The 23,213-nt window shown below is 38.5% G+C and overlaps 1 protein-coding gene across 1 annotated transcript in view; it reads left to right on the forward strand.

The window, feature by feature from the left end:
* LOC127080398 (uncharacterized) overlaps positions 1 to 23,213 on the forward strand; it is a 51,419-nt gene that overhangs the window by 19,864 nt on the left and 8,342 nt on the right. Inside the window, exons 2-5 of the mRNA XM_051020717.1 lie at positions 15,164 to 15,234; positions 15,304 to 15,564; positions 15,637 to 15,970; positions 16,070 to 16,588. Coding sequence (XP_050876674.1) covers positions 15,164 to 15,234; positions 15,304 to 15,564; positions 15,637 to 15,970; positions 16,070 to 16,588 — 1,185 coding nt within the window. The remainder of the gene's footprint in view (positions 1 to 15,163; positions 15,235 to 15,303; positions 15,565 to 15,636; positions 15,971 to 16,069; positions 16,589 to 23,213) is intronic.

Consider the following 23,213-nt stretch of genomic DNA (forward strand, 5'->3'; position numbering starts at 1 on the left):
TAAAGTACCTGTGTAAACAACCAAACAATCAGTATGGTAGTCAGACAAACTATTCACAGACAAACAAACAGTACAAGGCCTAAGAGGCAAGCAACTCAAATAATCTCATCACTCAAAGATCCTACAAAACAGCAAATGTTAGTGGAACACATCATTTTGCATCTCAATTTATGAGATCAACATCATCCATCAAGACTAGAAGCTTGAACCTGAAATGCACAACTCAAATGTGAGTTCAAACCCCTAGGTCAAAGCCTAGGGTCAAAGGTGGGGAAAAAATTCAAAACAGAAGCTAATAATCAACACAAAGCAACTTTATTCAATCAAGAACATGTCCTAAAAAGGACCAAATCAAAAGCATTAGGCAAATCCATTTCATGTGCAAGAGAAGGCAAGGCAAGCAAAAGGTGCATATAATTGGTCAACCAGAATCAAAATTCCATATTAAATCAGAAATGACTCAAACAATCATGGAAAAATTCATGAGCAATCAACACATCAAACACAGTCCTCATACCAAAAATCAGCATCATCAAAGTTCAATTGATATGGAAATGAAAATGCATAAGCAAGCCATCCAATTGTGTGACACAAATTGTCACACCTAAAGTACATGTGTCCCAAACAGTGAAGCACATTGCAAAAAATGCCAAATAAAATCACACCAATCCATCAACATGTTAACAATCATCATGCAAAATTTCATGGCATTTGGATCAATATTGAGCATTTTATGATAAGATGAATGGAGCAAGGTCACAAATGCACACATGTTAACATAGTCTAACACAATTCAAAATCCAGCCATGCACAACTTCAAAAATTAACATCAAAAAGTAGAGGACATTTTAATGAATAAGTAGCAAAAACCAGGAATTATTTGGATCATTATTCTATTTGTTATGATTTTTTGAAGATCATGTATAAAATGAAATAAAAATTGCAAAACATGAAGCCATAATAATAATGAATTATTAAAATTCCAAACGCGTCCCAAAACGACGCCGTTTTGGATAACTGAGATTAAAACAAAAAAATAAAACAGAAACACGCTCGGCAGGAATCGAAGGGGGAAACATGGATCAAACCAGGCCTGGGCGTGTTCTTCAGTCAAGAACCCTAGCGCAGCACTCATGGTGGCGCACGGTGGAAACCACCGTCTTCTTCATGAAGACGGTGGTGAACAGTGACACGTGTATGTTTTTTTTCAGAATTCACAAATAATTACACCAAATGAAAGCTTATGCTACCAGGAACATGAATCACGTATCAATTCACTCTATATCATCATAACAAATTCAAATCGAGCAAAAACATTTGGATGCACAAAACTTCCATCAAGCATATCTCAGCCATTAGTACACCAAATGACACGAAATTTAGCTCAGATTAACCAGCATGATAAGATCTACACAATCATACACATAAAACAGAGAATTAAGGTGATCGAAAATGTGACCTCTTGAAGATCAACTTCTGGAATCTGCAGTTTCAAGGCTTGGCAATCGTGCAAATCCACTCCAAATCACTTGTTATGAAGTTTGATGAAAAACTTGAGGCTTTGAACTGCTTAGATCTTGCTTAAATCTGAACTGCCATGGCTATGTTCTTGAGCTTCACATGCACGATTCTGGTCCAAATTGGATGATCCAAGGCTTGATCTCTACTAAATCCACACCAGAGAACAAGAATATGGAAGAATATTGGAAGGTTATGTGATGAAAATTTGAATTATGATTGAGAGAAGAAATTGGAGGGAAAGAGCATTTGGATCTAGAATGAGCAAAAACCTCCACAATTCTGTTAGGATTATGTATATATACCCTATGTTAATCCACTCTTAATCAAAATTAATCATGTTTAATTGAAATTAAGTGAAAAATAAGGTGTTTGGCAAATTGGCAAAATTGGTGGTGCATGAAGCATGCACACGTGAACAGTGCTATATGGCTGATCATTTTCACTTAAAAACTCCTAATTAACACAATGGCAATGGTGATTTGTTCCCATGATGCACCAATTTTGAATTTATGAATTTCCCTCCAAAATCTTCATGAATAGGAAAATGGTCATATGTTCAAATTTCATGCAATGTGATGAATGATTTGGAAACTTCATGTCATGAGAAGAATCTTGCAAAAAGAGCCACTCAATTTGGAGTTTTGGTTCAAAAGATATGGCATTTTGAAGTTTCAAGCACACTTGGCAATAATTTGATCATATCTCCTCAATCATGCATCAGATGCTCATGATCTTGGACTTTTTGGAAACGGGAGAGAAATATCTTCAACTTTCATGTTGGACAAAATTTCATTTGAAGCTTCTTTGATGTTGGAAAGTTGAGTTGAAGTTGGTCCAAAAACTTGCCATTTTTGGAAACTTGAAATTACAGGTCATTTTCCATTTTTGGAAACTTTTGATCTGGCTTCAAAATCTTCAATGTAGACACTTGACATGATGAATAAACCTCTTTTGGACATGAATGAAGTGTCTCAAACCATTTCTCCACCTCCTAGCCCTCAGTTGACTTGCAGTTGACTTTTATGGGCCTCAGATGACTTGGACATGTACTGATGACCTTGAGCCTCTAACACTTGGTCAAATTGCTTCAAAATGAACCTTGATTCACATAAGCTCTTTAGAATACTCATAGGGCTTTTATCTCATGGAAATGCTTGGTCTCTTGCATAGAGGAATCCTCTTGATGCCAGTTACAGTTGGCTGAATACAATGCAATGTGCCATGTGAATGTAATGTGATGTCAATGACCTAAAAATGAAAATGTATGCATGAATGGGGGGTGAAATTTTGAGGTGCTACACTCACTCAGAGTTTTGTCTATGGTATTCCCCGACGAAGTTCGTCTTCTGATAGAAGTTCCCTCTTTCCTGGTAGTGTTTGGTTCTGAGCAATATTTTATTTTGTCCCCTGCAAGGTTGTCTCTCATTTAACATGGTATTGACTTAAAATTCCTCGCAGTATTGACAATCTAGATCCTCAACAGATCCTTCTTTATCCTCGGCATGTTTGGTTTATCATCCTTCAATAGTGCTCTCTCCCCTCAGATTTTGCCATGATTGATTGAAAGCATATTCCTCATGACTTTCCCCATCCAGAATTAATCTATTCGGAGCTAGATCATTTATTTTACTCCCTAGAAGATTCTCCAGTTGGTGCTTCGATCTTGTTGAGATTAGTTGAGTATTATAGTGATGATTCAAATATTTGTTATTTGTATCCTTTGCGCTATTTGTCAGCATAATCATAATCATACACATGCATATTCATGCTTAACCGCGACATCAGATATTTCATTTTGCATTTTATCACATCAATATTTTTCTTCTGATCCCCTGCTTTGGTGACATTATTTTCCCCTGCAGATTTGGTGTGTTTGTCCTCCTTCAATTGTAAAGTGTCAGCCCCTTAAGTAGAAAGAGTTTAACCTTTCTCTTTCTCCATTGAGTTATTTCCTCGTGGATGACTATTATTTCAGTTTTCTCCCCAGTTTATTATCTGGATGGAACCACTCCCCCTGAGTTAAATCCTTATTGGATTGAGTCTTTGATTGACCATTTCTTTCTAGTTCTTACCTAGATAGATCTTGTGGTCTCCAAGAGTCAATTACCCAGTAACTGGTAATATTTTTCTTGATGTTGAGTACATCACTTTTGCCCAAGACCCAGTAAAATGTAATCTACTTCTTTGTTATCCCCAGCGGATTCATTTTTACATTTCCCCGGTAAGTTTATCCTTTATATGATCATCCTAACCGGTGACGGATATTCTTCCTTTCTGGTTTTCTACCTAGTAAAAAGATAGTTGTAATCCCTATTTTATTCCCTAGAGAGTATATCCTTGATATGTTCATTTTAACCGGTGATGAATTTTCTCTTCTTTCTCGTATTCTGCCCAGTAACCGGTAGTTATAATTCCTACTTTCCCCTGCTGAGTCTATCCTTGATATGTTCATCCCAACCGATGACGGATATTCTCTCTTTGGTATTCTACCCAGTAACTGGTAGATATAATTCCTATTTTTCCCCAAGTGGTCTATCCTTGATATGTTCATCCTAATCGATGAATGAAATTCTTCCTTTGATTTTATCCTTGATATGTTCATCCTAATCGATGAATGAAATTCTTCCTTTGATTTTATCCTTGATTTGTTGACTTTAACCAGTGACGGATACTCTCTTTTCGGTCTTCTGCCCAGTAACCGGTAGTTGTAAATCCTATTTTATTTCTCTCCCTAATAGGTTATTCTTACCCGGTAACCGATAAGGGATACACCTCTTTTTCCTCAGCGAGTCATCCTTGATATGTTTACCCTAACCGGTAACGGATGTCCCTATGTCAAAGTGTATTATCTTCTTACCCAGTAACCAGTAATGGATAATATATATATTTTACTCTTGTGTTGAAGTTCATTCTTCCCCAATTGAGTTGGAGTGCGTATTTCCTTAGTGAAGTCTCTGATCCCCTATTTGGTTTGAATATTTCAGCTTTGTTCTGATCTATTCTTACCCCCTGCAAATTTTCCCTGGTTCCCCAATTGAGTCTTTTCATTGTTTTATTTTCATGGAAATTTTCTCGCGTCTCCCAACAGTTTTCAAGTCGTAGCCTCGCTTACGCATAACTTTTATCCCTCTGAGTCTCTGTCTCCCCAATGAGCTTCTCCTTATAGAATGCATTATGCTCCAGTGGACTTCCAGTCTCTCCGAATTCTTTTCCTTTGTGGCAATATATATTCCCCACAAAGATCATTTTAACATTCATATAATATGCATCATGAGGTCTCTTAGGGACCAAAATTTGTTTCTAAATATTGTTATTTAAGTTCGTTCTACTGAGTTGATACGAGGATTTTAACCTTCACATCCTCAGTTAGAATGTCCTTAAATATGGGCAGCTGTAAGACCCTAATTTTTACCCTAAGATCCCTCATGTCATCTCATCATTTGCATTGGCTTTGGGATCACACCTTGATATCCTCCTTACCCCTCATTCATTGGGTTTGCATTGGGAGAGATCACCAAGCACATTTGATTATATAATACTTTGTTTTTCATTGTTTACTAACGAAAATACCAAAAATATGTCTATGTATAGCTTTGTTCCTTTTGTAGGTAGTGTGTGCATCCACCTATGCCTCATCAAGCTCACAACTAGGGTTTGAGACCCTCAGCGCAAGGAGATTAATCAATAGATGGTTCACAATGGTTCTAGACATCATATATGGATCCCCATTATCTTCATTTATCATTTTGATCAATAATTCTTCAAGAGTTTGAAGCTTGTTTGCCTTGGAAGCCCTAATTCATCTAAGTATCTTGTGTGACTTCCTCAGCAAGTTTCTTCAACATTTGATTAAAGATTTCAAGGGATACTTCATATTACATCATATTATACATATATGATCCTCCATGAGTCCCAAAGATCAAGATAACTTCAAGTTTGCAAGTTGGTTCAAGGTGGTTGACCAGAGAAAGTCAACAGGTCAAAATTGGGCTTTCCTAGACCCTATCTCCTACAATATTTTTCATATGAAAATGATTCCAAGAGAAACGTTACTCTTTATGACATTACAAATAACTTTAATGTTGACATCAAGAGCTATTTTTCCTTGGAAAGTCATTTTTTATGATGAAATATTATAGGTCATTTTGTATGTGCCCTAGTTAGAAGGTCCACTTCCAAGGACTATAACTTGCTCAATTTTTATGAGATGAAGGCCATCCAAGTTTCATGATGAAATTCAAGACGTCTTATATAAATTTTAGTCTTTGATAAACTTCAAATTCAACTTTCAAGGGCATGTTCCAAGATGAAACATTATAGGTCATTTTGGGCCATTATCATTGAACAAGCAATTTTCCTCAACTTCTAAAATTCATAACTCCTTCATGCCAAATCCAAATTTGGTCGAATTTGTAACCAAATTGAAGAGGATTGAAAGATCTATAACTTTGATGAAGGAACTTTTCCCATTTGAAGCTCATAGCAAAAGTTATTCAAGGTGGAAGAAGTGGATATTTGACTTGGTACTTAGAAAATTTTCAATTATGTTTGATTTCTCAAATTTCATCATGATCCAAGCTTCAAATGGAAACGTTTTCAACATAAAAGTTATTCCCCTTGATGTCACCTTTCCAAAAAGTACAAGATCACCTCATTTGGACAAGATTTGAATGACTTGCGCATGGTTACTCTTCATGGTTCCATTTGGATGAATCACATGATCACTTCTCAATTACAAATGCATGGCCTCATGTTAGACTTTGAGCATCATTCATGATCATTTGTGGAACTTTTCCAATCATCTCATGGGCCTATCATACGCCCATGCAAGCATGCACTAACCTTTCCAATTTTGGCCAATTTTTGAAGTATGTGGAAAGCAATGCAAGAACTCTATAAATACATGGCCTTGGTGATCAGAAAAGATCCTCTTGCCCAAGCTTCGACCCCCTTCTTCCCCAAACCCCATTGAAAGGATAATCTTGAAGATTTCTTGAGAAATCGAGTTTCAATTCTCCTTTTATTTTGGAATTGAAACTCCAAGAGTCCAAACTTTTTAATCATCAATATCATCTCCTGCAAGCTTCTAGAGTCAAGCCAAGCCAAATTGGAATCAAGATCAAGTTGATTTGAAGCTCCCCGAAGGTGAAATTTCAGAAACTTCTCATCTTTGATTCTCCCTCATTTCTCATCCATTTTGATTGATTGTTGGTTTGCTAAAGTCCTACCGATGTAGGCAACAAGATTGAGTTGCTTTAAGGTCAAATCGAAGCAACTCAGTTCATGATCCTCAAAATTCAAATCCCTGTATCTTTCAATATACTTGGAATTGGAGAAAATTGAGGCCAGATTCGTGCTCCTGAGCATTTTTCCTTTAAAACCATGTCCATACTTTTTATTTTGGTGAAGGTTTGTGGTGGACCAGTCTGGTGAGGTCCACCGGAGATGAAGACCGGAGCTAGGGCTCCAGTAGTGCGTTTGCACACTCTCAACCTTTTGATCCATTTGAAATGGTCTAATCATGACCCTTGCTTTTGATTACCATGTGTTTGGCGCAGCTGACCGGAGCTTGACCATCAGATCTGCCACCTCAATTAATGAGGGAGATCTGATGGCCCTTGATTTTTCATATTTTCTGATTTTTCATTTAATTGCTTTATTTTGTTTAATTCATAATAAGTCTATTTTTAATCCAAAAAATATGGGACTTTCACCAAAAAAATTCAAAAAAAGTTTTCTTCCATATTCTGAATTAAAATTACTTTTTGGATTGATTTTGGTATTTTTCATGAATTAAGTGTTTTTGTGTATATTTTTAATTGTTTAAATATACTTTCGACTTTTTAAAAATTGTGAAATTTTTTGTCTAAGGTCCTTTGACCTTGTTTGACCTAGGATAAATCCCTTGACCATTTATTTGGTGTTTTGAAGAGATTTTATGTTTTGACCAAACAAAAATGTATTTTAATTTAGTTTTTAAATCGATTTTTAATTGATTAAATGTTTAAAAATATTGTTGAGCCATTTTTTTGGTCTTGTGATATTTGACTTTCTGTTTAGGCCTTGGTCATGGTTGATTTGACTTTAGTTGGATCAAAACCATTGGATTTAGGGGATTGATGAAATGTACATTTCATCTCCCAAAATGAATGGATGGTTTTGATTTGACAAAAATTCTCTCATGATGAATTTGTGTTTCTATCTTCCCCTCCCTCTTCATCTTCACCCCTATTATTTACCATTCCCATATTTGACAAATAAAATCTCTAATGTCTAAAGGTTAATTGATTCATCAATGACCTTGGGTTAGACGAATCAATACAAGTATGACTGAGATAAGTCCCTCCCATTTTATTTTAGTGTGTGGTATGTTTTAGGAGTTTGGTTCTTTGTACCAAATCTCTAACATGCATTAACACCTATGTTTTTATTGCCCTACCTCAGATAGTTGTGATTTATACATAAGTTCAATTACGATTGCTTAACATAGAGCTAAATTTGACCCTTAAGGCATAGCATTTTAGTAAGTGAGATTGTAAGTCTCATATTCTTCATGGCATTGTGTGGAGACTTGACCTTTTTTCCTTTCATGGGATCTAGTGACAGACTTATTGAATTATCCAAGTTGGAGCCCTTCTCATGGAAGATGTCTTGGTTTAAGGATCCATACTTATGAATGAATGGTTGAGTGTTCTCCAAAGAATGACGTAATCAATTAAAACTCAATACTAACATTTGACTAACCATTGACTAATTCTTATTAATTATGCTTTCACTTTCAAGTCATTTAGTTTATGCAATTTAAATTTCAATCATTTACCATCCATTGCCATTTACATTTTATATAACTTGTTTATGCTTCAAGTCATTTTCACTTTGCTCATTTGAGCCATATCTTGTGATTGTATATATTATTTGCTTGCTTTTGGTTTTGTTTATGGTCTTAGGACCTTAAAACATTTAATAACAGGAAAACCCCTAAAAAACATTTGGTGGACTGTTAAACTTGATCTAAACTTTTGGACTGAGAACTAGGAAACACTCCTTATGCTAAAGGACATGGCCAATGCCAACATTTGAGATTGAGTGATCTTGAATTGTGCCTTCATCTGATGCAAGACCTTAAGGATGCCATTTGATTCATCTGCTACTCTGTCTTTGTGCTTAATTGTTATTTTGTTCTTATTGTCTATGTCTGATGTTTTGCTCTGAGTTGATCAAGGAATATTTCATCTGATACATTGGAAGACAATGAAAACCGCTAAATATTATAGTGCTTGCTTGGATATGGATATCTTTATTTGATACCGTGCTCTCCATGATGTCAGGATATTGCTCATTGATTATTGCTTATTGCTTGATTAAAGTCCAAAGGAAAATGGGTTTCTATATGACATTCTTGTCTGTTGGATTGCATCCTATTGGTCAGATCTTTTCAACTCTTAACTTTTAATTTTTGCTTAGGATAGTCTCTCCATCTCCTCCCGCTTCTTAAATTTCAAAACTTCTCCCTCCTTTTCAAAAACCTTATTTTCTTGTGATTTCAAACCTAGACATGTTTTAATGATTAGAAACTTTGGCCTTATGCCATTGAATTTTTGAACTTCTTTTCTTAAACCAAGCTTGTAAATAAAATTAACCATATTGACTTAAATTTCAAAAGACAAAAAGAACTAACAACTCCATTCAAATTTTTGGCCTCTTGTTCCCTTTTACTTAAACTTTTGTTAAAAGAAATTCATCAACTCATTTGAAATTTTTACCATGAACTACAGGGTTTTGATTCCTCATTTTTATGTTGGTACGTAGGCATAAGACCGAAGATCTTGTCAAACACAAAAATATAATCAATGAATTATGTTCTCATCCCCACACTCTTTGTTTTATCAAACATCTTTTATACCAAAAACATATGCACACATAAAAAATGGCTCCCTAGGAGTACCTAGGACACTTTGGGTGCTAACACATTCCCTCTATGTAACCAACCCCCTTACCTGTAATCTCTGGCATTTTTATTATTTTTGATTTGAAAACTTCTTATCTATTAGAGGGAATCAGAAAGGACAACAAGTTATGAATTAATCCTTCAATATAAAGGACATCAAAAAAAGAGGGAAGAGATCCATTACCAACTGTTCCAGATCCTCTGATTCTTCCTTTCTAATTTCCTCCAAAGCCTATGAAGCCAGCATCTTTAAGTTCCAGGCTTTGGAACATATGTTTTCTTCCCGTCATATGTCGCGAGCATCTAGAGTCCAGGTACCATGATTGGTGTTTTAACTCTGCTGCATAAGATATTTGCATCATATACTATTTTATCCTTTGGTACCCAGAATCTTTTGGGTCCTTTATGATTAGTTCTCCCAGAGTTTCTGACAACTTTGGGTTTTCTAGCATTATTGAATTTATGTGTGTGTGCATGTGTGTAATGATAAGAAAAATGAGATTTAGGTTTGTCTTCTGTAGAAGATTTTAAATCAGCTTCATTAAAGTCATATCCAATTCCTCTTTTCTTATTGTGACTAACATCATAAATCATAGAAGCCATCTTGCTTCTTTCAAGTACATTATTCAGAAATTTCTGAAAAGCCTTTTCATATTTGTCTATGATGGTGTCATAAATGGGTGGAGATTTAGAAAGAGTTTCTTCAAGTTTTAAACATTTTTTTGGTTGAAAATTCATTTTCCTTTTCAAGAATAAAATTGTTTTCTTTAAGTTTGGAAACTTCTTTCTCAAGCTTATCACACTCTTCAACAGTTTCTTCATGAACCCTTTTTAGGATCTTGAATTTTTGTCGAAGCTTCTGATAAGAGCTTAAAGATTCTGAAAGGCGGCTTCCAGATCAGAGCGAGAAAAGTTAGAGAATACCTCTTTAGAGTCAGATTCCTTTTCAGATGAATTTTTAGAGGTGGGGGCCATGAGTGCAACATTTGCTTGCTCTTCTTCAGAATCAGATTCTGAAGCATCAGATTCAGAGTCATCCCGTGTTACCATGATTCCCTTCTTCTTTGCTTTGAAGGAGATTTTCTTGAGATCTTCCTTTCTGGAGCTATCTTTCTTGAGCTTTGGACATTCATTTATGTAGTGTCCAGGTTCTTTGCATTCATAGCAGGTTACTTCCTTGTTGGATCTGCCTCTGGAGGTTGACTCTGGTCGATCTCCCTTCTGTCTGGGTCTTCTGAAGTTGTTATTTCTTTTTTTCTAGAGTTGTCTGATTCTTCTGAATAGAAGAGATAACTCCTCTTCATCATCAAAATCTTCCTTTTCAGAGTCTTCGTCTTCTTCTTCTTCAGTTTGAAAGGATTTGTTCCTTTCTGGCTTTCTTCTTTCTGATATAGACTTCAGAGCCACTGATTTTCTTTTCTTTTGAGGTTCATCTTCCTCTAGCTCTATCTCGTGACTCCTAAGGGATCTGATGAGTTCTTCAAGGCTTATGTTGTTCAGATCCTTGGATAACTTTAAAGTAGTGACCATAGGTCTCCATTTCTTTAGAAGAATTCTCATTATCTTTTTGACATAATATGTTATTATGTATCCTTTGTCCAGAACCTTGAGTCCTGCAACTAAAGTTTGGAATCTAGAGAACATTACCTCAACATCTTCATCATCTTCCGTTCTAAAGGTTTCATATTTTTGGATTAAGGACAAAGCCTTAGTCTCTTTGACTTGATTATTGCCTTCGTGATTCATATTTAAGGAATCAATGATTTCTTTAGTTGTTTCTCTGTTGGTGATCTTTTCGTACTCATTGTAAGATATAGCATTCAACAAAATAGTTTTGGCTTTGTCGTGATTCTTGAAGTCACGCTTCTAATCATCACTCATTTTGCTTCTTGGTATAACGATACTTAGAGTATAGATGGATGGTTCATAACCATTTGTAACAATGTCCCATAGATCATCATCGTAGCCTAAGAAGAAGCTTTCAATTTTGTCTTTCTAGTAATCAAATTTTTCTCCGTCAAAGACTGGAGGTTTAGCGTTATAGCTATCTCTTTCATTTGTGTTAGCCATGATGTATTTCTCACGCAGGATCTCTCTACACTGTTAGGTGTTCGATTCAAAAATCAATAACAAAGTCGAAGCTCTGATACCAATTGAAGGTAGAGAAAAACAAGAAAGGGGGGTTTGAATTATTTTCACTAGAACTAAAAACTTTGCAATGCTACTGTTCACTGTGAATTTTGGCGAACAACCGCTGGTTTACCAAAACTAGTAGAATTGGGTTACTTGCAGGATCAACCATACAAATCCTAGGACATGTGCAGATCTAAATGACTTTGAAGATATCTAGAACAACTTTTGTATTTTTCATTTTGGTTCTCTAAATACTTTATGTCGAAAGATGTTGATTAAAACGTTTAAATAGATGTAAATTTGACGAGATAAGATAAATGGCAAAAAATAAACTGATGAAATATAAAGTGTCAAAAAGAAAGTGCAGAAAGATAATTGACTGGAAAAACGTAAAGGGAATTTGTAAAGAACTTTAACTTTGTAAAATATATCTTTGAAAGAATTGGTGTTCGTTTACACATACATGTTCCAAATATGACTCTTTTCTCTCACACGGGTACTTTGAGTGTTTTCAGGAATTTTGTATAAGTAAATTTTCACACACTTTTTCGATAACAACTACCCTATTTATATACAAATAACATAACTGTTACTAACGACCAAATCCTAACACTGTGACACATGGCTTTCTTCCTTTCGCCAGATGCTTCCACACGTCTTCTGCCAAACGTCACAACTCTTTCGAATTCGAATGTGTACTTTATGTCGAAATGATGTCTTCCTTCAGGCTTTGTCGAATTGTCGATATACTACAATGTTCTCCATGTCTGTCAAAGGTGTCTTTCCAGCTGCAGATATCTTGTCGAAATGTCGAAGCTTCCATTTTATCGAAGTGTCGAACCACACTTATCAACCAAACCGTTTATCCCATGTCGTCATTTGTCGGAAGAACCATTCTGTACACCAAATCTCATGGCGTCGAAAACGCATGTATACAAATTGCCCCCCAGCAAAGACGTTTTGACTGTTTTTCTAGAGAAACAGTCATTTGTTGTCAACCAGTGTTTTGATGCCATGTCATTTAATCTTTATTAAATTCAAGTCTGATAATCTCAATTTCCAATGCAGATTCATCATTACACTTTCTCCAAAATGTCACGTCTAGCCCACGTTCAGAGTCTACTTCCATCATTTCCTCACATCATGGTCTCTTTTCAACTTCCATCTCTTTAACATTCCCATCAGAATCGGCCACGTGTCCCACTATCATCATTACCATTCTAAAGCGTTTTCATCATCTTCTTCTTATAAATACCCATAAACCTTTTTCTTTAAACCCTTTTCCGCTTCAGATTTCTTTTCTCCATACCCATTTCTCAAGCTTTCACATTTTTTCTGAGAAATCTTCCTAAGTTCTTCCTAACAATGGCGCCTCAAAAACCCTCAAGCAGCAAACATTCCAAGAAAAAACAAGACTCAGATTTCTCTCCTGTGCATGATTTAAAAAGACCAATGACTATTGGAAATCAACAGTATGTTCCAGAACCTCCAAATGAGAAAGAAAAAGAATGCATCTATAAATCCCAGGTATTAATCCCTGTTCTTATTTCTGGAAACTGTCATGCTATGTTAGGTCCCCTTCCAAATCCAGAGATTAAACCAGAACGTTTAAGAGAATTTTTTTCCATCTTACTTCCACACAAAACCCATAGGCGCTGGAAGAAAACCTCAGCCTAGAGAGGACGTTGTAGAACAAAATGACCCATCGGATGCTGGAGAGTTAAACTTAGCTTATCTAAATCACAATAGGATATTTAGAACCTGTCCATGGTCGAAAGACCCCTCTGACTATGTATCTTGGTTAGATAAAATCGAAAAGGTTAAAGGGGCTTTTTGGAAAGAAGTAGGCATTTTCGGCCTTATTCAGTTGTCGAGAGTAGGACCCAATATCTGTCCAAATATGCTTTTGGCTTCTCTCTACTTTTGGGATAGTACTTACAACACCTTTCATCTCCCTTGTGGGATGGTTACGCCTACCCTTTTCGACGCAGCAGCCATTATTGGCCTTCATCCCAATGGTGTAGATTTCGACCCTACTGTCCTCAGTGGGGATACCATTGCTTTCAAAACTAGCTTTGCTCCCTATTCTTTATTTACGTCTCATTTTCATGACAAGGGCACCACTGAAGTTTCAAATGTCGAACACATAGCTTTTCTGACTTTATGGTTATCCAAATATGTGTTCTGCTCTCGCTCTCTTCAAGTTGCCAAGAGATTTATTACCATAGCCAATCAGCTTCATGCAGGCACAAAACTATGTTTGAGCGAAATGATTCTGGCGAACCTTTACGAATCTCTAAGTGAGAGCGTACATTTTTTAAAAAACGCCAAAACCCAGGGTAAAATCAACTTATCAGGACCTTTCTGGCTCTTGCAACTATGGCTTAATGCCACTTTTGAGGCTTCTCTCCCTATAGAGCCAGAGATAGATGAAGAAGAAGTGAGAAATAGGGTTGTCGAATGGCCAAGGTTGGTGCAAATAACGCCAACTGATGAAGGGATTAGCCTTCGACAAGCTTTTAAAAGCTACGTCATGATGTTTGCCAAAAGGTATCAATTTGCGTCGACCATGGCACCTTTTGCTGATAGAAAAATTGGACCTAAGTGGTTTACCCAACAACTGCCTTTGGAAATGCAGAAAGATGAAAATATATTTCTGAATGTTTGGGAATCATTCTTAACCCCTAGGCTCCTTTTTTCTTATCGTAACACCACTAAAACCCAAATTGCTTTGATAGTTTATCAACCCAACCTTGTCTCTAGACAGTTTGGCCTAATTCAGATAAAACCTCGACCTATATTCCCCAAGAAAGGATCCATCATCTTTTATAACTCCCTCCATACTGAAGACGAGGGCAGAGAACTGTCGAAGAAACTGACTGACGACTCTCTCGACATTCGACTGGTTATATTTCGACCATCATTCCTATGTACTCCTGAGTTTGATGAATGGTGGAAAGATTATTATTCCAACAGATTTTTTGACGTAGCTGCCTTTGCTACACATTTGATAAACGCTTTCGCTTTTGTGCAGGATCGGACGAAAAAAGGTATTCAAAGACACATTAGAGAAATACAGAAATTTCAAAAATATTTCGAAACTGTGTATAGACCTGATGATCTTAGTCGAACCATACACGAAGCAGCAGCAGAATTAAAACGCAAACTGACGGAGAAGTTTGAAAAACTGTCATTGCCCTCAAATCTTCGACCAGAGGCGCGCTATGCCCTGGCTTTCAGTTGTCATCCACCGAAGTTTCCTCCTTTGCCAACTGCTGACTTTGGGGTGGCATTTAGTTTTCCACTTCCAGATTGGTTCCTTTGTGGGGATTTTATGAAAATTCTTCGTCAAAAGTGCAAAAAACCTGCTGAGCGTGTGGTTCCGACTAAGTATCATCTGGACGAATACCCAGGACACCTTCATATTGGAATAGAACACGTTCGCGTGGAAGATCCCAGTTTTGAAGGTGTTCACAGAAAACATGACTTTTTCTTTTGTTATTCTAACTGTATTATCATGTATCTCTTACATTCATTTTTTAATCTCCTTTCTTTCCTTAGTCGTGAAGATCCCTGCTAAGAAAGCTTTTGTCGAAGCATCATCCAGTGTTGCCAAGAAACTTTCGACAAAGGTACAAACTTTTATTCTTCTTCTTTATTTTCTCTTTCTAAACCTAACTGGCTTTGGTCTGCACGACTAGGTAAGTCGAAAACCCGCGATAGCCCAGAAGAGAAAGGGTGAAGAGGAGCAAGAAAAAGATCACGTTCCTAATGAAGAATCTGGTGACGAATCTCCAGAGCTAATCCCCCCTCCTCAGAAGAAGAAGAAACTTACAAAGGTCTCTTCCCAAAGATCTATAGTTAAATCAACCAGGAAAGATTCCGCAAGTACTCCCACTACCAAACTTCAGTCGAAAGATACGGAAAGTGGGAGATCCAGCTTTAACACTGAGATTCCTGAGGTAATTTTTATTTCGACAGCATATATTCACCTTCCCTGCATCTTTTCTTCTAAATCTTAGAATTATTTTCAGGAACAAGTGGATGTCGAAAAAACATCTGAGAGAATCCTGGAAGAAACAGTCCCAGAAGAAGATAACCCCGCAAGTGATCCAGTCAGGCAAATTGTAGCAGACTTCGACGCTACAGTGGGTGAAACCTCTGAGGATGACTCTCCTCCTCATCCAGGATTAGATGCTGCCACTCATGGTGATGACGCTGACATGGAGGCTAGGGTCGAAGATGATCATGAAGACGAAGCTACCAAAAATGGGGACGACCAGTCGAAACATACAGAGGTTGAGCAAACCTTAGAGCGAAACATTCCACCCGCTCCTGGCCAGACCCAAGGGAGTGGCAAATCAACTGGTTCGACTAGCTTCTCTCGCGAGGAGCTTGAAAATCTCAAAGTGCAAAGACCCTTAGAGTATCTGAAGGCAATGCTTAACGCCCGTTTTAACTTCCAAGATTCTTCTCAGAGCAGTTCGACTACATCTGGGGCCACTTCTGAAGCACCATCACTTGGCAACATCTTGACCAAAATTAAGATGAAAATCCTTGATGTTGATTTGTTCAAAATTTTGGAAGAGAATTCCCTTGCTCACCTTGAACTTAAAAAACTTTTGAAACAAGTTAATGTCTTGGAAGCTTCTGCTGAGGTTGGAAGTTTTGTGATGGAGCTGATGACCCTTATTGACCTGGCTACTGCGGATCTTCTCTGTCAAAGGGATCTTACCAATCAAATCTCCTCAAAGTCTGAAACTCAAACTGCTGAATGGGATGCCGTTTCTACTTCGACTAACAAAGTTTCAAGGTTGCAAAAGCTTTCTGAAACTTATGTCAAAGAAGTTGCTGCTTGTGATGACAACATCCAAAAATTGGAGAAACAGATAGCAGCACTTCAAGAAAAGATCTCCCAAGAGAAAAAACGTAAGGCATCCATACAGCAACCTAGGCAGAACGAGATTGATGACGAGTTGAGGGTGGGTATTCGACATGCAGAGAAGGCCCAGCAACTTAGTCAAGAGATTGAGACTCTCTCTACTCACAAGAGTCTTTGTGATCATCGAATCCAGTTTCAGAGGCAGAAATTCGCCACTTTAAAGGACACTTTTGCCAATCTTAATTTGTAGTCGAATTAATTTTAACAACTTTCAGCCCTTTGAGGCTTTCTTTGTAATAACTTTTCATGCCATTTTTATTTGGCAAATCTTGTCACAATTATGTTTGCAATTATTCTATTATTATTTTTACTTCTTGCAATATTGGCTTATATTTTTTCAAATACTTGCCATTTATCCTTAGGATTCTCTCATCCTTTCCTATTTCTTCTATCTCGTACGCGCCATTTGAGAATATTTTCAAAATCTGGAAAGGTCCTTCCCACTTAGGAGACCACTTTCCCATTAACTTATTCTTTCGATCCATAGGAAGGATTACTTTCCACACAAGGTCACCTATTAAGAAGGTCTTGAATCTTACTTTCTTATTGTAAAATCTTTCGACTCTCTCCTTTTGTCTTCTTATTAGATCTAGCGCGCGCAGCCTTTCTTCGTCTAGATCAACTAATTCATCCATCATCATACTCCAATATATATCTGATGGGATTTCATGATGCCTTTGCACTCTGACTGACTGCAGATATATTTCGACTGGTAAAATTGCATCGTGCCCGTACGTCAACTTAAATGGAGTCGAATTCGTTGCTTCTTTAGGAGACGTTCGACAAGCCCACAAGGCTTGATCTAAAGTCTTATGCCAATTTCTTGGTTTTTTTCCTACATGCTTCTTAATCAAATTTATCACCACCTTGTTGGCTGCTTCAACCTGCCCATTTGCTTGAGCATAGTAAGGTGTCGAAGTAAGGAGTTTAAAACCTGTTTCTTGTGCAAATTTCTGCATGTTTTTACCAGTGAACACAGATCCTTGATCTGTTGTTATTGTTTCAGGTATCCCAAATCTGTAAATTATGTACTTTTGGATAAAGTCTATGACTGCTTCTTGATCCACGTTTACCAATGGTATGGCTTCAATCCATTTAGTGAAATAGTCTATCCCAACCAAAACGTACCTTTGTCCTTTTGAAGAGGCTGGTTTAATTTCCCCAATCAAGTCCAAAGCCCATCCTCTAAATGGCCACGGCTTTATAATTGAATGCAACTCACTTGCAGGAACATGAGGTATGCCTGCATGTACTTGACACTCTTGACATCCTTTTGCAAATTCGACACAGTCCTTCAGCATTGTCGGCCAATACATTCCTTGTCGAAATAATAACCACTTCATTTTGTGACCTGCTTGGTGTGCGCCACACGCTCCGCTGTGTACATTCGATAAGGCTATGTAGGCTTCGCCTTCACCTAAGCATTTCAACAAGACTCCTTCTGCAGTCTTTTTGAACAGTTCATTTCCAAAAAGTACATAACTCAAAGCTCTGTATTTTATCTTTCTTTCTACTTTCTGATTTGGGTCTTGTAGATAATCCTTGATAGGCTTTCTCCAGTCTGTAATTCCTGAATCATCTATGTTGAAAATCTCAAAGTTTTCTTCGTCACCGTATCCTAATCTTATTGACTCCAGATCTGATGGGGACAACCTGGTGGATACGACTCTTCCTCTGATTTCAATAGCTTCTTCTAATTTTCCCTTCGACACCTTGTATCCAAATGCTAGTTGAGCAAGATCGTTCGCCTCTTGGTTCTCCAGCCTCGGAATGTGCCTGAATACCACATTGTCGAATTCCTTGAGAAGTCTATTGGCTATTACAAAGTACATGATTAAATTTTCTTTCACGCATTTATACTCTTTCGTCAACTACTTGATCACCAGTTCGGAATCACCCATTATTTCGACTCTCGTTGCCCCCAATTTCAACAAGATTTCAAGTCCAGCGATCAAAGCTTCATATTCTGCTTCATTATTTGAACACAGACTTTCAACTTTGTACTTGAATTTTGTTGGAATTCTGTCAGGAGAAATAATCAACATTCCTACGCCAGTTCCGTTCTTATGACTGGAACCTTCGAAATACAGTTTCCAAGGTTCTAATTCGACATATTCCACATCTTCATCTATAGAGTGGTCGGCTATGAAATCAGCGACCACTTGTCCTTTCACAGCTTTTAAAGGCAGATATTTCAAGGAGTATTCTGTTAATGCTAAAGCCCATTTTCCAATTCGACTATGTAAAATAGATTTAGATAACATATACTTTATTACGTCGAAATGGGAGGAAATATATACATCAACAGGTTTTATATAATGCTTCAGTTTCATACAAGAGAAGTATACACATAGACATAGCTTTTCTATAATACTATATCTAGTTTCAGCATCATTCAGGACTCTACTGAGATAATAAATGGCTCTTTCGACGCCACTCTCATCTTCTTGACACAACATACTTCCTAATGTTTTATCTGATGCCGAAATGTACAACCTCATACTTCTTTTTCTGCAAGGAGACATCAGGATTGGGGGACTAGCCAGGTATTCCTTGATTTTGTCGAAAGCCGCTTGCTGTTCCTGCCCCCATGCAAAGTCTTCCTTCTTTAGTCGAAGTAGTGGAGAGAAAGCTTGCGTCTTCCCACTGAGATTGGAGATGAATCTTCTGAGAAAGTTGATTTTCCCTAGCAGAGACTGCAACCCCTTTTTGGTTGATGGCGCTTTCGCCTCCATTATGGCTTTGGCTTTGTTTTCATTTATTTCGATCCCCTTCTTGTGGACCACGAAACCTAAGAAATCACCCGCCTGCACACCAAAAGCACATTTAAGTGGGTTCATTTTCAAACCAAACTTCCTCATCCTTTCAAAGGACTATCAAAGATGGTCTATATGACGTTTCCCTGAAACAGACTTGATTACGATATCGTCAATATACACTTGCATGAAAGTTTCGATAAAGTCATGAAAGATGGAATTCATAGCCTGTTGGTAAGTTGCTCCAGCGTTCTTTAAACCAAAAGGCATTACTACCCATTCGTATGTTCCTATTGCTCCAGGACAACGGAACGCCGTTTTAGGAACATCTTCCTCAGCGATAAAAATTTGATTATAGCCAGAGTATCCGTCTAACATACTTAAGTACTCATGGCCGACTGCAAAATCTATAAGCATTTCTGCCACTGGCATAGGATATTCATCCTTCGGGGTAGCCGAGTTTAAGTCTCGAAAATCAATGCATACCCTAAGTTTGCCATTTTTCTTAATTACTGGGACAATATTTGCAATCCATTCGACATACCTGGTTGTGCGGATGAACTTGCATTTTAGAAGTCTTTCGACCTCTTCTTTTATTTTCGACAGAATCTTTGGCGCGAAGCGTCTTGGAATCTGCTTCACTGGCTTCTTTCCTTCTATTATTGGTAACTGCAATTCGACCAAACCTCTGTCTAGACCAGGCATCTCATCGTAATCCCATGCGAAGCAGTCTTTGAATTCCTTCAGCAACCGGACTATTTCGACTTTGAACTAGGGGTCTATTTTTGCGCTTATGTATGTTGGTCTATGTTCTGCCCCCACTCCGAAGTTTATTTCTTCTAACGGATCCTGCGCCACCATCTTCTCGTTAGTTGACACTGGATCTTTTTCGAACCCTAGGGGCTCGTCGTCATAAATGGCGTCAAGCTTTTGGTGTTGCCATTCGCCCATTTGGTTGTTATCATGATCTTCCGCAACGTCTTCTTGGGGACATTGTTTGTTGGAGTTTTCTTGGTTGGCTTCGACAGCCATGTATTTTACTTCAGCCTCAAGGGCCTCTTTGAGTTTGTTTTCGGCTATGTAAGTCGTAATCTTTTCGATCGCTGATTGTTTACTCGTCATCGTCAAATTCGCTTCCCCATCCCGTTGGCGCTATATGAGTAGTTCCCCACATGTAAGTTTCGCCAATTACTTCTTTATCCCACTGGAAACCATGTGTAGGATGAAGGTACATGGAGCAGTAGGCATTGTCTGTCGCCTTTAAGTCGAATTCGGTTGGGCTGCAAGGAGGTATGTGAGCCAGGTTCTTGTCGAAGCTTTGGCTGTTGACATTGTTTACTTCTGTCATGAAGTAGCTCTGATCAGCCTCGATCTTTTCGACGATCCCGTCTGGCCTCCATATGGATATTCGCTGATGCATTGAAGAGGGTACAGCTCCTACGCCATGAATCCACTCCCTTCCAAGCAGTAGGTTGTAGTTGGCCTTTGAAGCGATGACTATGAACATTGTTGGCCTTGTTATGGTTCCAACAGTTAAGTTTACTTGGATGACGCCCATAGTTGTTCCTACCTTTCCTTCATAATTCGACAGCACCATGTTGTGAGGTTTCGCGTTTGAATCGTCTTTTCCAATCTTCTTCAGCATGTAATGGGGCATCAAATTCACTGCTGCTCCCCCATCCACCAGTATCTTATTCACACCGATATTCTCCACCTTTCCTTTTATGAACAAAGGTTTCAAATGCGCTTTCATGGAGTCGTCTGGTCTTTCGAAGAAAGCACTCTGCTCTTCGACGCACCTGTTATTCATCACGTAGTAACAGACGGGCCTGTGTGCCATTGTTTCCTCTTTCATCTCATCTTCTTCGTCTTCGACCTCCATGACTCTATCATAGTCTCTAGGGAGAACAGAGACCACGTTGCAGATCACGTTGAAGGATGATTCTGAGTCAGAGTTGAAACTGTCAGTTACTTCGTCATCTTCCTGCATCTTCGCCTTCGACGCCACTGGTTCGACAGCGCTGCCAGGATTGATCTGGGGGGGAGTCTCTTTTCTGCTCCTTGTATGACGATTGTTGCTAGATTCTGCTTCGTCTTTTCCATTCATGTTCCTTTTTGCCACCTCTATTTCTGCCCTCTTCTGCCTCTGGAACCTCCTCCATTGGGATATGGACATGGGGTTTTTGCCTTTGTAATTCTCTGAAGGATATGGTCTTGGCTTGTGTTTTTCCATTTCCTTCTTGCCTTCCATCGACGCGCCTCTCTGAACCTCAAACTTTCCCCATTTCTTCTGCCCCTGGGCATCTCTAATGGGTTGAACCCATTTGTCGTCCGTTGCTTTGTCAGATGGTTTATAGGTGTTATGGCGTCTTTCTCCGTGCCTCCACTGGTGGTGATCACTTCTTCTTGGGTCATATCTCATTGTTCCCCAATTTTCTTTCCTCTTGGCTTTATCCACTGCTTCCAGGTTGGTTGCTGCCTTCCTGTCGAAGATTGCACTGCAGCGTGGGCACAGCATCACTTCGGTTTTCATCCTTTGGCACCTCTTGATGAATTCTATTAAGTTTTCGTCATCTTTAGGATACGCCAGCCTTTGGTACTCTTTTCGACGATGATCTTCGCCCACTTCGGCCTGGTCCTTCTGAGATATTTCCACCATATTTACCCCAACATTTCGTTCGTCGGCGATGTTTAATTCGTTCATCTTTCTAATGAGTCTCTCTTCTTCTCCTTCGACGCCTTTTGGTGTTTGGTCGAACTCTTTCTCTGGGCAGCAGCACCAAGATATGGTCCTGGGACCATGTTTGCAACAGCATTTGTTCCCATTTCTTCTGGGGTCTTCCATTGGCCTACGCAGAATCCCACTGACCACGGGCTTCGAAGGACCGTTAGCGGCTTCCGCTTTGATTTTTGTGACTTCTTTATTGAAAGGCCCCATAGTGTTGACGCAGTTGGCGACATCACCTTTCTTCGTTCGGTCAGAATCAAGGCCTTCAGCAGCCTCGTTTTCAATAATGAGGTCTTCAGTAACCTTCTCTTTCGTATTAGGGGAATGCTCAATTGCCTCGACTGTTTCTTCGTTGTTGTCTGAAGAAGCATCTCCCCAACCGCTTGGTTGGATTGTGTTGATGTCGATCTGAGAGCTTGCCGGCGCATTGTACTTCACAAGATAGTCATACTTCCCACTTGGCTATCCCAAGCGGTCCCAATTCCCCTCTTGTCGAAACTTCACATCTTCGACAGTATTATCACCGTCCTTCTTGTCGAAACCTTCAGTAGTTTCCATTCTTTTCTGGTTGTCGAAGCCTTCAGTAACTTCAACTTCGTTCTGGCTTGCGAGATCATCAGCAATCTCGACCATGTTGATATTTGTGTCGAAACTTCCAGGGGCCTTCACTATTTCCAAATTGCCATCAGGAGCAACTTCGGCCTCCACCATGTTCACGATGGATGGTTCAGCGTAGTGGGCTTCGACTGCCTGCATGGGATTCGAATCGATCCTCATCTGTTGTTTTGGTTTGTCACCAAACTTCAGTCTTCCGTCACGGATAGCATTTTGAACGAGATCCCTGAAAAGGAAACAACGAGACGTTTTATGGCCCAGAAAATTATGGTATTTACAAAAACCTCTCTTTTTCTGTTGTTCCATAGGCGGTTCTTTAGCGCCTGGCGGTTTTATTAATTGACCATCTTTAACCAACAGATCAAAAATTTCGTCACATTTGGTGACGTCGAACGTATAAGTCCTTTTGGGGAACTTATCGTTGGTTTCGACTGGGTTTCCGTTCGACGGAGTTAGCACTTTGCACGAATAAGGTGGGCCTTGCTTCAGTTCTGCTAGGTCAATCTCTTGTTCGTCGAAGTTACTTGGTTCGTTTTCGTCGTACTCATCATCTTGGCGAACCCCTACGTA

This window comes from Lathyrus oleraceus, chromosome 5 (genome assembly GCF_024323335.1).
Source record: "Lathyrus oleraceus cultivar Zhongwan6 chromosome 5, CAAS_Psat_ZW6_1.0, whole genome shotgun sequence".
Taxonomy (NCBI): Eukaryota; Viridiplantae; Streptophyta; class Magnoliopsida; order Fabales; family Fabaceae; genus Lathyrus; species Lathyrus oleraceus.